Source organism: Lontra canadensis, unplaced genomic scaffold, assembly GCF_010015895.1.
Source record: "Lontra canadensis isolate GAN:19392208 unplaced genomic scaffold, GSC_riverotter_1.0 scaffold1, whole genome shotgun sequence".
Lineage (NCBI taxonomy): Eukaryota > Metazoa > Chordata > Mammalia > Carnivora > Mustelidae > Lontra > Lontra canadensis.
The window spans coordinates 128508122-128525136 of NW_022630995.1; the positions used below are offsets into that span (position 1 = coordinate 128508122).

General features: G+C 34.7%; 1 protein-coding gene across 2 annotated transcripts in view; it reads right to left on the minus strand.

The window, feature by feature from the left end:
* FSTL5 (follistatin like 5) overlaps window positions 1–17015 on the minus strand; it is a 723315-nt gene that overhangs the window by 176843 nt on the left and 529457 nt on the right. For both annotated transcript variants that reach the window (XM_032863481.1, XM_032863472.1), the window contains exon 8: window positions 13181–13301. In XM_032863481.1, the coding sequence (XP_032719372.1) occupies window positions 13181–13301 (121 nt within the window). The remainder of the gene's footprint in view (window positions 1–13180; window positions 13302–17015) is intronic.

The window sequence follows — 17015 nt, forward strand, 5'->3', positions numbered from 1 at the left end:
AGGTTTACAAATAAGGGTCATTAGAAAGCTTGACTTTAACTAACAAAACCTCTCAGTCTTTTAAAAAATGGTTCCTGTGAACCCACTTACTCTTGTTGGAAGGAATGCAAACTCATGCAGCCACTCTGAAAAACAGTATGGAGCATCCTCAAAAAGTTAAAACTAGATCTACCCTATGATACAGCAATTGCACTATTGGGTATTTACCCAAAGGATACAAAAAATAGAGATGCAAAAGGGCACATGCACCCCAATGTTTATAGTAACATTATCAACAATAGTCATATTATGGGAAGAGAGCAAATGCCCATGTCCATCAACTGATGATGGATGAAGAAGAAGTGGTACACACACACACACACACACACACATACACACACAGTGGACTATTACTCAGCCATCAAAAAGAATGAAATCTTGCCATTTGCAACAACATGGATGGAGCTAGAATGTATTATGCTAAGCAAAATAAGTCAGTCAGAGAAAGACAAATACCACATGATTTTACTCATATGTGTAGTTTAATAAACAAAACAAATGAACATAGGAAAGAAACAGAGAGGCAAAGCATAAAACGGACTCTTAACAATAGAGAACAAACTGATGGTTACCAAAAGGAAGGTGGATAGAGGGATGGGTTAAATAAGTGATGAGTATTAAGGAGGGAACTTGTTGTGATGGGCACTGGCTGTTGTATGTAAGTGATGAGTCACTAAATTCTATACCTGAAGGTAATAATACACTGTATGTTAACTAACTGCTATAGAAATAAAAATTTGGAGAAAGAAAAAAGAATATCTTCTTTTTGGGTTCATTTGAGATATAAGTTCATGATAGAAAATGTAGAACAGATAAGCCTCTGCTTAAATAGAGCCAATATGAAACAACCATTATCAAATGTTGCAAAACCATCAGCGGAAGATCATGATCCCTAGGGAAAAAAAAAAAAGAAGAAGAAAATGGGTTGAACTTATAATTGCCTGTTTTCTGCCTAGAGACATTTAGTTTATGTTGGTATGAGGCAGAGGAATCGAAGGGTCTTGCTCAAATAAAAGAGTATTTCCTGAAAGGAAATTCATTCCATTTCCTGGAATTCAGGAAACCTTGAGACCTGGAATTTGTAAGAAGAGTGTCAGAAAGGACAGAAGTATGTAGTGATAGAAAAAGCTATATGAATCTGAATCAAGTATGTAGTGATAGAAAAAGCTACATGAATCTGAATCAGGTTTCTGTTGGGGCTTCAGCTCAAACCATAGGATGAAACACCACAAAGTCATGCAAAGTTCAATGGCTATAGAAAGAACTACTACTAGGGAGCTATAAATTTAAGAACTTCAAGAGTTTACTCAAGAATAAGTAACATATGAGTTAGATTAATCAGACTCCCAACTAGAGAGACCTAATAGAAAAAAAAAAAAAAAAAAAACAGATTAAAGGAACTTCATTAAACACCTCATAGAGACCCCAGAAACACTACATCTTAGGAAAATAGTGAAGCAAACCTTAGTGTAAAGTTTACTCTAGAAATATTCAAAATGAGTTAAAAAGAAAGCTTCAAAAAAGGTCTAACAGATATGCTAATGCCAAAGAAACACTTCTAAAAGGAATCCCACAAATCTCTCTCACCAATTTCCATCATCTAAAACAAAAACAACAACAACAACTGAAGACAGATGTGAAAAGGAAAATCATATTCAAGAAAAATATTGATCAATAGACAAAGATATAAAATTTCAAAAACCATGAAATGATCTTCAAAATATCTGGTATAGATAGATTCAAATATTTAAGGAGAACATGAACACAATCAAGGAAAAAATGGAGGTCATAAAAAACAATAAAAATCTGAAATTGAAAAACAATATCTGAAATATATCTTTAAAATACTTTGGTTGAGTTTAATGGCAAATTATACATGCAGCAAAACAGATTTGTGACTTCGAAGTCAGAGCAATAAAAACTATCTAAATTGAAGTATAATGAGGACAAAGCATGAAGAGGGAAAGAAATAAAACTGATTTTAGTGGCATATAGAAAAATGTCAAGCAGCCATACATATCTGTACTTGAATTCCTAGTGGAATCAGAAAGCAGGAATCTACTTAAAAATGATTGCTATTTTTTTTCCCAAATTTGCGGAAAAATGTATATCCCAAACTCCAAGAAGTTGAATAATCCCTACAGGATAAATACAAGTAGAGAAAACAGAACCAAAGCATCTTAATAATTGAATTGCTGAAACCCAGTAAAAAATGAAAACCTTAAAAAGCTTCCAGAGGAAAATTAAAAAAAAAAAAAAAAAAAGACAAGAGGTATAACTGACTTCTCTTTTATAAAACATTAAAACCTACAAGCCAAAGTACTCATGAAAGAAATTGAGGAAGACACAAAGAAATGAAAAAATGTTCCATGGTCCTGGATTGGAAGAACAAATATTGTGAAAATGTCTATGCTACCTAAAGCAATCTACACATTTAATGCAATCCCTATCAAAATCCCACCCATTTTTTTCAAAGAAATGGAACAAATAATCCTAAAATTTATATGGAACCAGAAAAGACCTCGAATAGCCAAAGGAATATTGAAAAAGAAAGCCAAAGTTGGTGGCATCACAACTCCAGACTTCAAGCTCTATTACAAAGCTGTCATCATCAAGAAAGCATGGTACTGGCACAAAAACAGACACATAGATCAATGAAACAGAATAGAGAGCCCAGAAATAGACCCTCAACTCTATGGTCAACTCATCTTCGACAAAGCAGGAAAGAATGTCCAATGGAAAAGACAGCCTCTTCAACAAATCGTGCTGGGAAAATTGGACGGCCACATGCAGAAAAATGAAATTGGACCATTTCCTTACACCACACATGAAAATAGACTCCAAATGGATGAAGGACCTCAATGTGAGAAAGGAATCCATCAAAATCCTTGAGGAGAACACAGGCAGCAACCGCTTCGACCTCAGCTGCAGCAACGTCTTCCTAGGAACATCGCCAAAGGCAAGGGAAGCAAGGGCAAAAATGAACTATTGGGATTTCATCAAGATCAAAAGCTTTTGCATAGCAAAGGAAACAGTTAACAAAACCAAAAGACAACTGACAGAATGGGAGAAGATATTTGCAAACGACATATCAGAGAAAGGGCTAGTGTCCAAAATCTATAAAGAACTTAGCAAACTCAACACCCAAAGAACAAAGAATCCAATCAAGAAATGGGCAGAAGACATGAACAGACATTTCTGCAAGGAAGACATCCAGATGGCAAACAGACACATGAAAAAGTGCTCCACATCACTCGGCATCAGGATAAAGATGGATAAAGAAGATGTGGTATATATACAAATCAAAACCACAATGAGATATCACCTCACACCAGTCAGAATGGCTGAAATTAACAAGTCAGGAAATGACAGATGCTGGCAAGGATGTGGAGAAAGGGGAACCCTCCTACACTGTTGGTGGGAATGCAAGCTGGTACAACCACTTTGGAAAACAGCATGGAGGTTCCTCAAAAAGTGGAAAATAGAGCTACCCTATAACCCAGCAATTTCACTACTGGGTATTTACCCTAAAGATACAAACGTAGTGATCCAAAGGGGCACGTGCGCCTGAATGTTTATAGCAGCAATGACTACAATAGCCAAACTACGGAAAGAACCTAGATGTCCATCAACAGACGAATGGATAAAGAAGATGTGGTATATATACACAATGGAATACTATGCAGCCATCAAAAGAAATGAAATCTTGCCATTTGCGATGATGTGGATGGAACTAGAGGGTATCATGCTTAGTGAAATAAGTCAATCAGAGATAGACAACTATCACATGATCTCCCTGATATGAGGAAGTGGAGATGCAACATGGGGGGTTAGGGGGTTAGAAGAAGAATAAATGAAACAATATGGGATCGGGCAGGAGACAAACCATAAGTGACTCTTAATCTCACAAAACAAACTGAGGGTTGCTGGGGGGAGGGGGTTGGGAGACGGGGGTGGGGTAACTAATTGAAAAATTGCTCAGTCATTGGGGAGGGTATGTGCTATGGTGAGTGCTGTGAAGTGTGTAAACCTGGCGATTCACAGACCTGTACCCCTGGGGATAAAAATACATTATTTGTTTATAAAAAATAATAATATTAAATAAAAAAATTAAAAATAAACAAGCCAGAATATAACGCAATAGTAAAATATTGAAAGAAAAACAGAAAATAGAAACTGCCTTCCTAAATTTCAATATCCAGCAGAAGTATTCTTAAATGAAGGGGAAAAAAAAAACCTTTCCACAAACAAATTGCTGATAAAATTGTTAAAAAAATGTTTATTAGACTAAAAGAAAATGGAGAAATTTGGATTTACATAAATGAATGAGGAGGATCAGAAACCGTAAAAGTTTCTCTCTTCTTTTTAAAAAATAATATCTTTGAAGGATATTTACTTATTCTTTTAAAGACTTAAAGATTTTTTTTCTTTTTTTAATTTATTTATCTGATAGAGATCACAAGTAGGCAGCGAAGCAGGCAGAGAGAGAGGAGGAAGCAGGCTCTCTGCTGAGCAGAGAGCCTGATGCGGGGATCCATCCCAGGACTCTGGAATCATGACCTGAACCGAAGGCAGAGGCTTGAACCCACTGCACCACCCAGGTGCCCCCTTTTAAAGATTTATATATTTATTATGTGTGCGTGTGTGAGTGGGGGGCAGGGGCAGAAATAGAGGGAGCATCTCAAGCAGACTTCTGCTGAGTGCAGAGCCCCACTCAGGACTCAAACCCACAACTCTGAGATCGTGACCTGAGCTGTAATCAAGAGTCAGACACTCAACTCTTGAGTGTCAACCAACTGAGCCACCCGGTTGCCCCAGAATATTTACTTACTGAAAGCAGAAATAAAACAATGTGTTATAGAGTTTGTAACATACATAGAAATAAAATATTTAACAGTATTATCACAAAGGATGGAAAGAGAGAAACCTAAGATTTCTGTTTTAAGGTTTTATTTTAAATGTGAAGTAATAAAATATTATTTGAAGGTACGTGGTAATAGGATAAAGTTGCATATTGTAAATATAGCTTACAGCTACACCTAAAAAAAATTAAGCAAAGAGATATAGCTAACAAGTCCATCCTGAAAATAAAATAGAATTCTAAAAGTTATGCAATCCAACAGAAGGAAAATGCAAGGAAATAATAAAGAATAGACGTGACTATTTGTAAACAAATAGCAAGATGGTACACTTAAATCTAATGAGAATTAGCCCAAGATAAAAATGTTGAATTTATACCCAAACCATAAACCTTTCAAGGACCTCTCTCACCAAAAGGAAATTAAATAAGAACTAGAGGTAGAATTTGATTCTTGAACTTTACTTGTAATTAAAACATTTGGACTTTCTCTAGATTTTATGTTGCAAGGGCAGTGTACTTTAATTTTGTATATTAATTACTTTGGATTTATTTCTTTGAAACTTTAATCTTTGAAGTTTTATTTCTCAGTGGGAATTTAATAATTAGATTACATATTGAAGTTTGAGCATGTATATGCTCTTGCTATTACATAATCGTAGTGTCTTGATGTCAAGGTTTAATATAATTGCAGAGGCTCTGAAGAGCTCTATCGAACAGTGTAACTGGACATAATTTAGCATGGGGGATAATACAGACAGACTTTCCAGACTCTGGAGTCTATGAATTAATATAATGTTTAATCATATTTCAAAGCCTTCTGGAAGCAAACATATGGTGCCTATCAGTAGCTTGCAGGGTGAGCTACGAAAGGACAACATTTATTATTAAGGTAAGGACATTCTTAAATGTGACTGTCCCCAAAAGCAGCTTTGAGAAAAGAACTTACGTTCATGTTGCTGATTTGGGACGTGATCCCAGAAAGCACAAGCTAGAGACCAGAAAGGTAAGATGGATGCAAGAAAAATAGAAAAGAAAGAAAAGAAAAAAATAAAAAGGAAAAGAAAAGAAAAGAAAAAAGGGTGGGGGGAGGAAGGAGAGGGGAGGGGAGGAGAAGGGAGGGGAAGGAAAAGAAAGGAAAGGAAAGGAGGAAAGGAAGGAAGGAAGGAAGGAAGGAAGAAGAGAGAAAGAAAGAAAAGAAAGAAAGAGAGAGAAAGAAAGGGAGAAAGAAATAGGAAAAGAAAGAGAGAGAAAGAAAGAAGGAAGGAAGAATCATATGGAAAGTACCTTAGAATCTTCTCTCTGAGTGAGTGCGAAACAGCGATTCTTACTTTTTCTCTTGTGTCCCTCACTGGTTAAGGACTGTCCCTGTAAGACATTAAATCCCTGGCACATTTAGACTGCCTCGAGTTCAGCTGATAAAGCTTCCTGTGTCAAATAAAATTCTTAGAAGAGTGGTTTGGGACACATTCCTGAAGCATCAAGCCATCAGGGGATGTCCACCACAGTTGAGAAGGCCTAGGTAGGCTTTTGGGCAAGACATGAACATCAACACACCTGTGGCCAGACCTCCTGAGAGGGATGACTGATTTGACACATGGCTGATCCCACCCCTTAAGAGACAGCCACTTCCCAAGATCACTGTGAGCTTAGCTTCAAGTCAAAATTAAGAGAAGAAAGCTGGAGTGTATGAGGAAGGAACACATACTCCCACTTCTTAGGTCTTTAAGGATTAACATTTCTAGAGCAGTGATTCTCACACATGGTCAGAATCATGAGGAGAGTTTGTTAAAACATGGATCACTCTCTTTCAGGCACAGAGTTTCTGATTCGGTACTTGTGGGTGCAAGTCTGAGAATTTGCCTTGAAAACAAGTTGCTGATGCTGTTTGCCGAAGAACTACAGAGAATCTCTGAGTCAGAGTAACCTTCAAGGCTTTTCTTTCTCATCTTTCCCCTTCTCATCCAGGGAGGAAGAGTGCGAAGGGGGAGGTAGGCCTCTCACCACCTGCTTTCTGGATCTTACTGCTTGCAACAAGATTTTATTCCCATTTGCATTTTGGCTATACAGAAACCTTGGCAGGGAAGGCTGCCTGTGACTGCAGAAGGAAGTTCAAGTCTATGATGCAAGACAAAGCAGGCCATTGTTGCCCAGACTTCACCCACTTTCTCTAAACAGCTTTGTCAGTAATGGAGGTGAGGTTTCCATACCTATACATCTGGCTCTAGTGTCTTCCTTTAGATGTTTTCAAACTTCGAAGGAGAAAAATGGGGTGTTCTATATAGACATCCTATAAAACCAGCAATTTTGTGCACACATTTCTGCCATGAGCAAGAAAAAAAAAAAAATCCACTTGATATTATGTGTAAGGTCTTAAACAATATGAACGAGAAGGAAATTACAGCATACATTATAGGTCTATTGTGAATATGGACAAGCTTTCTGACCAGAGGGTAGTGTAAACACTGAATGACTTTTAAAATTTCAAACATTCTGTTTCATAAGCTGAAGATCTAAAGACGATTTGCTTTATGTAAAAAGAAAGAAAAAGCATGAAATGAATTCCGCTGGCAGAGTCAAGCTCCTTTGATTTATACATAATGTTTCTTCTGACAAGGACACAGAAGCACTCTCGTATTTCAATAATCTAATTTTGCATTGTTTGAAAAGAAACAGGACTATTGATAGACTTATTTGGCTTGCACCCTGGGATATTTAAATAGACTTTGCACTTCAAAAACACTTTCACAAATTCCAATAACTTGTGGTATTTTCAGAGCTTTTTATAGTAATCGATGATATATTTTATTTTTATTACTAATTGAAAAATTGCTCAGATAAATATGTTAAGTTTTCTGTGAAAACTTAATTTTCTAAAGGCCTTTTTAACCCTTTCTGAAAAGTGGATGAAGTATAGAAAATGAGTCAAATCAGCTTAGAGACTTATTTGGTTTATAAATGTGTCATTTGGCTAATGTAATTTGCATTTTCTTGCATTTTCATTGTATTTTTCCAGTGTCACAGCTCATTCCTAACTATTCTTCTGTTATTGGCATATAATAATATTCTGAGTGATCTCAAGTTTATTCTACTTATTTATACATAAAATATACATTTAAAGTTATTATTGCAAATATAAAACATCACAAAACCAAAGGAAAGGAAAACACACACACAAAAATCACTTGTTTAGCAAATCATTTGTTCAGCTGCTGCTGTTTTACAGCTAATCTTACGATTTCTAAGTAATTTTATAAAGTGTCATTGTTCTACTACTGTTTTGCAAAAAGTTTTGGTACACCAGACATTTTTGTGACAAAGACGGCCACTGACCTATCCAATATTTATTTCTTCTTTTAAGTAATTGAACCCTTAATTGTTGTGGATGGCAAAACAATAAGGCCAAAGATATATACTTAAATCTCTGCATTTAGAGAGGGTCAATGGAAGTTACTGTTGTTACTTCCATTAAAGTTATTTCAAAAGTGCTCTCTCAGGTGACAGGTGTTATTTTTCCTCCCTCTTTCTTCCTTTTTCCTTGTTGAAATATGAACATGATATTGGAATTTCCACTACCATTTGGAAAACATGGGATGACAGGGAGAATGGAAACCATGTTCTCACCACGGTAGGGGAAGCAAACGATAATGATGACATGATGGAATTGCCTTTTGAAGTGCCTTATCTGGGCTTCTTTTACATGTAAGAAAATACAGCAGTATCTTCTTTAAGCCCCTGTTATTTGGGGTCTCTGTTATCATGCCCAGAGTTCATCTCTTACTGATATACATACAATACATTTTCTACTTGCTTTCTGGTTTCTTCAAATAGGTTTAAATATTAAATATTATCCTTGAAATGCACTTATTATTTTCCCTCCTTGATAAAGATGCCATAGAACAAAGTTTTGATCTACTGTGGTGAATTAATGATGAATTAATGTTATTCTTCACTTCATTTCTCCTTTTCAGCTAAGAATAGAACTGGCAAGTTAGATTTAGAACAGCTGGCTCCCTGAACACCTATCAAACCTTAGTGGTTCATGCATTCTTTTGTAGAAACTTGACCTAATTAAACGTATTTCTGATAAAGAGAAATTACTAGATGCCTTAAGAAAGTGCTCTGAATGAAGGAACTGCATTTTACCGGTTCTAGCACCCCATTTTAGAAGTACTTGATCAACATGGAAACACCAGTCGCTATTTTAGTTCATTTCACATTTCTCATGGTCTCACTGTTTTCCTTACCTACCCCTTTCCTTACCTTACCACTTCTTCTGTGGTCCATCATTATAATAATTCTCTTGTAAACTTGTTTATTTTCCTCATTCCTGTCTCTCTTCCACTTACTCACCTGACAAAATAAAATGCTGGTTTAACCCAAATCTCTTCTTTCTATGATTGCAAATGCACAGCCAACCACAACTGAAGGAAAACATACTAATATTTATCACCTCAAGGACACCCAAAGATCTGCCTGACATACCAACTATCAGCTGCTATTTCTATCACCCTCCTGATCTGCAAGATAATTATTTTATCTCCCTTCCTCTGCTCAAATCAGCTCTTACAAACTCGTCACTTTCAATAGTTGGTATTCCTGGCTGCACTGAAGAAATCCAAGCAATTCGAAGAGGATTATTTCCTCATGTTTCCACCCTGAGCATCTGTTCCCAGTCTGTCTTGCTCCCTGTTTCAACAGATTAACTATTCATCTTCCAAAGACCAATCCTTCAATGTGTGTACTAATTACATCAACTTTTTACAAACTTGACTACTGCAATTTTCCCTTTTTTCCCTCTTAAATGATCTGCATTTCCTCTTTACCAGATTATTTACATCAGCGTAAAAGAGTATCATATCCGCAATTTTTATAAAATCCCCCTGCTTTAACTCCACGGCACTCTCTATCTACTGCAGTTCTCTCTCTGTTCAGTCTCAACCGATGTTCAGCAATAATGTCATCATTTTTCCTCTTTGCAAACCCCGCGCCTTCATAAAAAACATTTATACAAAGAACTTTGGAGCAGATTAAATGTAGTAGGAGGTAACTGAAAGAGAACAGTTTTTCTCCCAGGTTCAGGGATCTGTTTCTAGGAGAGAGAAAGCATTAAATCTCAGCAGCAATCAATGCTTATATTGAAGTCCTCTAAATTAACTCATAATGCTGAGACCGATGGTCATAGCTCTGTGGCTGAGACCTCATGGTTCCCACATTCTCACATTCCATCTTCAGAAAAACCTTGTGATCAGAGAGGAAGCAGTTCATTCACAAGGTGGGGATAAAATAGGGAAGGTGCATTTCTCCAGTGCTGTTCAGGGCACATCTTGCAACATGAAAGCCTGCAGTTTGACTCAAAACTCCCTTACTGGGCTTCCCAGCTGGAGCCTGAAAATGAGTAAGTTAAGCAAGCAGCCTGCTTCAGACATGAATGGGGAACAGAAATGCCTAAAGAACCGTTATTTGAAATGGTTCTCATGTTTTACCAAGCATCACAATTACCTAGGAAGCTTGCCAAAGTGCTGTATTCAAATCAAGTTCCAGAAAGTGTTAGTGGAATCCAGAGTTCTACGCTTTTGATAATTTTTTCATGTGATTCTGATGTTGCTAGAACATGAGCCATACACTACTCTACAGACTACTAAGAACTCAACCAGCTGGTCCTTAGACTAAGAGAACTAGAACTGGGAGTGAATATGAAAGAGAACTAATTGTTAACCAAACAAAACTGGAGAATCTCTCACAAAACAAATAAATAAATAGCTCAGAGATTTAGTTTTGTCAAAGAGGCCATTTGTCTGTAAACAGTTACAACAAAAAGGGAGGTAAGAATCAGATTTGCAAAAACAACCATTTCCCCAGGATGCCACATCTAGATAGAGAACATCCCCCAAACAAGCTTGTTCTGTCCTCCCAAGATTGTGCATCCTCCGGTACAATTGCTGTATCCGAAGTCCAACTGCAAACATCTGAGACCACTGGGAGTAGCATGCATCACCTCCTTTGTACCTTGTATGTTCTCTTCACTGGTGTCCTTGAATGTTCGCTTCCAAGCCTTGACCTATCGGTGGTTACAACTGGGTTTGCATTAGAAACCAAGGCCTAGATCTGCTTCTATTGAGTGCTCCCAACAGTCAAACCATCAACTCGCCAATCTTCTCAAACTTTTTTTCAATACATTTTAATTGATTTCTCAGGACACACTTTCCATCACAAGGTACTCATTCTAAGTCTTCTTTACTCCACTTGTTAACCTCAGCTCCAAGGCTCAATCCTCAATATGAATATTTATACTCATTCCTAAGGTGACCTCATCAAGATCAAACTTATGGCTTTAAATATAGTTTATACACATTGATATTATCTAAATATACAACTTTAGGCTGTCACTCTCCTCTGATTTCCATACTTACATACTAGATTGCATATTTGATTTCCATGTAGAAATTATATTGAAGTTAATTTGTCCAAATATATATATTATATATATAATATGCATATATTATATATATATATAAAATCTGTCTCCAAATGTGCTTCTTCTATATTCAGTTAATGTTACAAAGATATATATTTTAATAGATATAAATTATATAAATTATAAATCTTATACATTTATTTATATATATATAATATATAAATATATATAATATATATAATCTCAGTCTCCAAATGTGCTTCTTCTATATTCAGTTAATGTTACAAAGATATATCTAAATGTTTCAAATTTAATGGGTTTATTTTTTTAAATTCTGTCTTATATTTACATGCCATTCGTCAGTAATATCAACAGATCTACTTTAAGCAAATATACTAAATTTAACCACTTTTTACTCTTCATCATTAACATTATATTTTTAGCCACTGTTATCTCTTCCCTAGACTATTAAAATATTTGAACAGATCTCAATGCTTCCAGTCATTTTAAAACAAATCAGAATATGCCATTTAGTACACTAAATACTTTGATAGCTTCCCACATTATACTTAGGGTGGGAATCCAAATATTTAATTAGGTCCCCAGGGATCTATGTGATCTGGCCCCAGGCTACCTCACCAAGCTCATATCTGTCAGTCTCCTTTTAATTCATCCAAACCACACAAGCCGTCTTGCTGTTCCTACAACAAGCCAAGTAAGTTTGTTTCCTTTAGTAAATCATAAAGTTATACACACACACACACACACACACACACACACACATAATACGGAAGTGAATCAATATTAATTAATGTATCATACATATAATCCTATGTCATCAATTGAACTAATTAGCTAAAATTTGAATTAAATCAGGAAAAGAAAAACATCCTCTGATTATAAGAATAGTATCAGGGGCACCTGGGTGACTTAGTCAGTTAAGCATCTGCTTTTAACTCATGTTAAAATCTCCAGGTCCTGGGATTAAGTCCGAGTCGAGCTTCCTGTTCACCAGGAATCAGCTTCTCCTTCTCTCTCCCTCTGCACCTCCCCCAACCACATGCTCTCTTTCTCTCTCAAATGGATAAATTAAATTAAATTAAATTAATAAAATAAAATAAATAAAAAATCTTAAGGAAAATAGAATATCAGCTTACATGGCCAATGTTCACAGCCATTAAATTAACAATTAAGAGTATAACATTTGCTGTACATAAATAGCAGTTTTTTAATATCATTAAGATCAACCAGATAATCTAATTAAAAGTTCAAGATGCTTAATTTTTTCAATTTCTAAAATTCATATGGTGGGCGCCTGGGTGGCTCAGTGGGTTAAGCCGCTGCCTTCGGCTCAGGTCATGATCTCAGGGTCCTGGGATCAAGTCCCGCATCGGGCTCTCTGCTCAGCAGGGAGCCTGCTTCCCTCTCTCTCTCTCTCTCTCTCTCTGCCTGCCTCTCCGTTTACTTGTGATCTCTCTCTGTCAAATAAATAAATAAAATCTTAAAAAAAATAAATAAAAATAAATAAATAAAATAAAATTCATATGGTTGCCTAATTGTTGATATTTAAATTTCAGAAAGTAATTTAAGTTTTTTATGCTTTAATTTTCAATTAGAATGAGTTACTCTGTACTATTTCAAAATGAGAAAAGTAAAATTTATAGCATTTATCCACCCAACCACCTGTTTTTTTTTTAATTGAAAAAGGTTTTACATTAACAATAAGTTTCAAAACAAAACAAAACAAAAAAAACTGAGACTTTGCCAAACTAAAAAAATTGAAAACTTGCCTTCCCAATCAATTGCGATATTCTTTGAGTACATAGTGAAGCATAAAGCAACAATATCAACACCACATTTCTTACCATTTACTTGGAAGATGTGAGTTTGAAAGACTTGTTCATAGCCATCTGCATAGCAGGTGTAATTGCCCATGTGAGTTGTGGTAACCTTAGTAATATACAAGGACCCATCATCTCCAAAATCCTATAGAAATAAAATAAAATAAAATAAAATAAATTGAAATCAAATGAAATCTTTGTATTTAAAATGCATTTTAATAATTCACCTTTTTTTAGTGTATTTAGGAGCAAAGTAAATAGACTAAAATATTGTTTTTAAATTATCAAAATAATCATTGTTAGTCTTACAGAGTTAGAAGACGTATAATTACCATATTCTCAAGACATGTTCTGTTTTAAAAAAGTATAACTTTACTCATACATGCAGCTTTTTTAGTATTTATTTGAATTATGAGTTTATATATAAAGTAACTCAATTTCCACATTTTTTTCTAATTTAGTTACAGCAGTCTCCCCTTATCCATGGTTCTGTTTCCCCTAGTTTCAGTTACCCATAGTTAACTGCAGTTTGGAAGTAGATGATTAACCTTCTGATGTATCATCAGGAGGTCAATAGTAGCTTCATGCTAAATCACAAAGTCTACATCATTTAACTTGCTTCATCTCATCATGGATGTATTTTATCATCTCACAACATTATAAGAAGTAGCATGACGTACAATACAATAAGGGATTTTGAAAGAGACCACATTCACATAGCTTTTATTACAGTATATTGTTGTAATTTTTCTATTTTATTATTATTGTTGTTAAGCTCTTACTATGCTTGATTTATAAATTGAATTCTATCATAGGTATGTGTGTATAGTAAAAACAGAATATATATAGGATTTGATACTATACATAGTTTCAGGTATCCTCTTGGCGTCTTGGAACATAACTCCTGAGGATAAAAGGGGATGGCTATACCTTTTTAATTAATAAAGTTTTAAAATGACTTTTTTTTTATTTGTAGCTAAAATAAATAGCTCCTAATTATATTCTTTACATTATTAATTTTCTATTAATTTTTATATCATTTAATTATATATTTACCCAGAAAAAATGATAACATTTATAGTCAAATTGATAGAATGTGATTTTTGATAAACCTCAGGGACAATCAATATATTAGAACAAAATAGCCATATTATTTCAAATCTATGGAGACAAATGTATGACCATTTTGGAAAAAATAAGGAGAAAAATCTCACTCTGTCAAAATCAGACCAAGAAGCACCTCTAGAACAGCAAACACTAGAAAATCTTTTCTTCCATAAAGGCAATGAATACACAGCAGCACTTGTCAAAACCAACTTTTCAGAACAGTGGAAATAGATAAAAAGAATATGCACCAATCTATAGAGCATTTACTTCAAAAAATTGCTGAATCTCAGTAAGAACAAAGAGATGTGAACCATCAGCTTTGTAATTTTGCCTGCTATGAAAACCAACATCCTAGCACACACTGGAGTGGGGGAAAAGGGCTTGGAGCTCCTCCAAGTTCCCATCCCTGGAGAACTGTCACCATTTGACCTATCTAGCAGGCCCCTAAAAAGTTCCATTTTTGTGACTTCCTTTTTATTTGAGCAAGACTTTAAGTTTAGTCTGTGTAAACAGTCCTATCCCTAAGGCCTTTATTGAAAAGAAACAACAGTAATTGTTTAACATTATGGCTTATTATGTTGGAGATACTGATTGGAGATAACAATAGGTGCACCAAACCAAACCAAACCAACCAACCAACAAAAATTTTAAAGGAAAAGTGGAAATGAGATAGCAATAGGGGCATATGAAAAGATCTGTGTATTTCTGGGAATCTAGAAAGCCATAAAAATGTGCAAGACTGTGTGCATGCCCAAAAGAGGTATGTGTGTGTGTGTGTGTGTGTGTGTGTGTGTATAATATATACGAGTTAGGAAGAGAATCCCTAATCTTTTGTCTCTGATTGGCTTTGAGGTCCTGCACAGACAGAAAGTGAAGGCTAAGGCAGACTTGTAACTGTCTGTGGGAGTATTGAGTGCATAACACAAAACAGAAAGAGAGCACCTTGGCCAAGTCTGGAAGACTAATTGATTCAACACATTTAATTAAGTATCTGTCTAATCATTAGCTCATCACTGAACTGAGTGAAGATTTCAGTAACTAAATATAAGAAATTGAGTAAAAATAAACTCTCCTTCATCAAAATTAAAAAATCTGTGTTTCCCAAGGGATACTATCAAGTAAGTGAAAAGATCTCCAACAAAATGGGAGAAAATATTTACAAATCATTTACCTTATAAGGGCTTGCATCTAGGAAAAAGAAAAAATACATATATATATATATATATATATGAATAGTAAAAGGACAAACAATTCTGTTAAAACAATGAGCAAAGAATTTAAGTAAATATTTATCAAAAATGAATTACAAATGGGAAATAGGCACATATAAGGAAAATCAACATCATTAGTCATTAGAGAAAGGCAAATAAAAACCACTATGAAATACCACTTCACACTTACTAAGATGGCTAAAATAAAAAAGACAGTAACAATTGTGGAAGAGGATGTGGGAAAGTTGAAACCTTCAAACATTGCTGATGAGAATATTAAATGGGGTATCTACTTGGAATAACAGTTTTGGCAGTTCCTCAAAAACTTAAAAACTTGAACAGAATTAAAAGTTAAACTTCCTTAAACAGAGTCTCATATGTCTAAAGCAATTTGATTCCTAGGCATATACCCAAAGGAACAACAACAACAAAAATCTTGTACATGAACGTTCATAGTAGCATAACTCATATTAACCAAATAATGAAAAAACTCAAATACCTATAAATTGATGAATGGATAAGCACAAAGTGATATATTTATATATAATAGAAAATTATTTGTCAACCCAAAAGAATAAAGTCCTGATATATACTACAGAACAAATGAATGTTGAAAACATTATGCTAAATCAAAGAAACCAAACTCAAAAAGGCACAAATTGTATGAGTCTATTCGTATGGAATGTCTGGAATGGCTAAATCCATAGAAATAGAAAATAGATTAATGGTTACCAGGAGCTGAGGGGATGGAGTGATAGGAAATGAATGCTAGTAAATATGGAGTCCTTTTAGGAGTGATGAAAATATTCTAAACTTTGATAGCCACTATGGCTGCACAATTTTCAGAAAATACTAAGACCCACTGAACTAGACATTTTTAAAGGGGTTAATTTATGAAGATTATACTTCAATAAAGCTGTTACTGAAAATAAGTTATATATAGAATATTTAGATTTTATATATATGTATATATGTGTGTGTGTATATATATATATATATATATATATATATATATAACATATAAGGGATATGTGTTAAAATAAAACCACATATCACTTTGGCCAAAAGAATCTTAATTTAGTATAAAAATTTTTAGAAATCAAGAAAGAAAGAATGACCAAAATATGCTTAGGTAAAGAATAAACACTTTGGCTTTACAAAACATTGTAAGCCTTAAAAGAAAATGAACCATAGGTTATATATATGCAAAATATTTAAAAATGTATTTAATCCTTATTTATATAGTGATTATATTTCAGATACTGCTCTAATTAATTCAAAAATATTGACATATTTGATCCATATAACAAACCTATGAATCTACTAAAGAGAATCTAGGAAATTCCTCTCACATTATAGCAGCAGATACTAAGATGTTAAGTAATCTCCTTTGTTTCTCTTGGCCCCTAATTAGTAGAACAAGGATTTGAAACAAGGTAGGCTTACTCCAGAGGCTGTGTTTTAAACCCTACATTATGATGCCTTCCTTGTCAATCACAGACTCAAGTAGGGATAAGGACAGGATAAGAGAAACAAAGAAG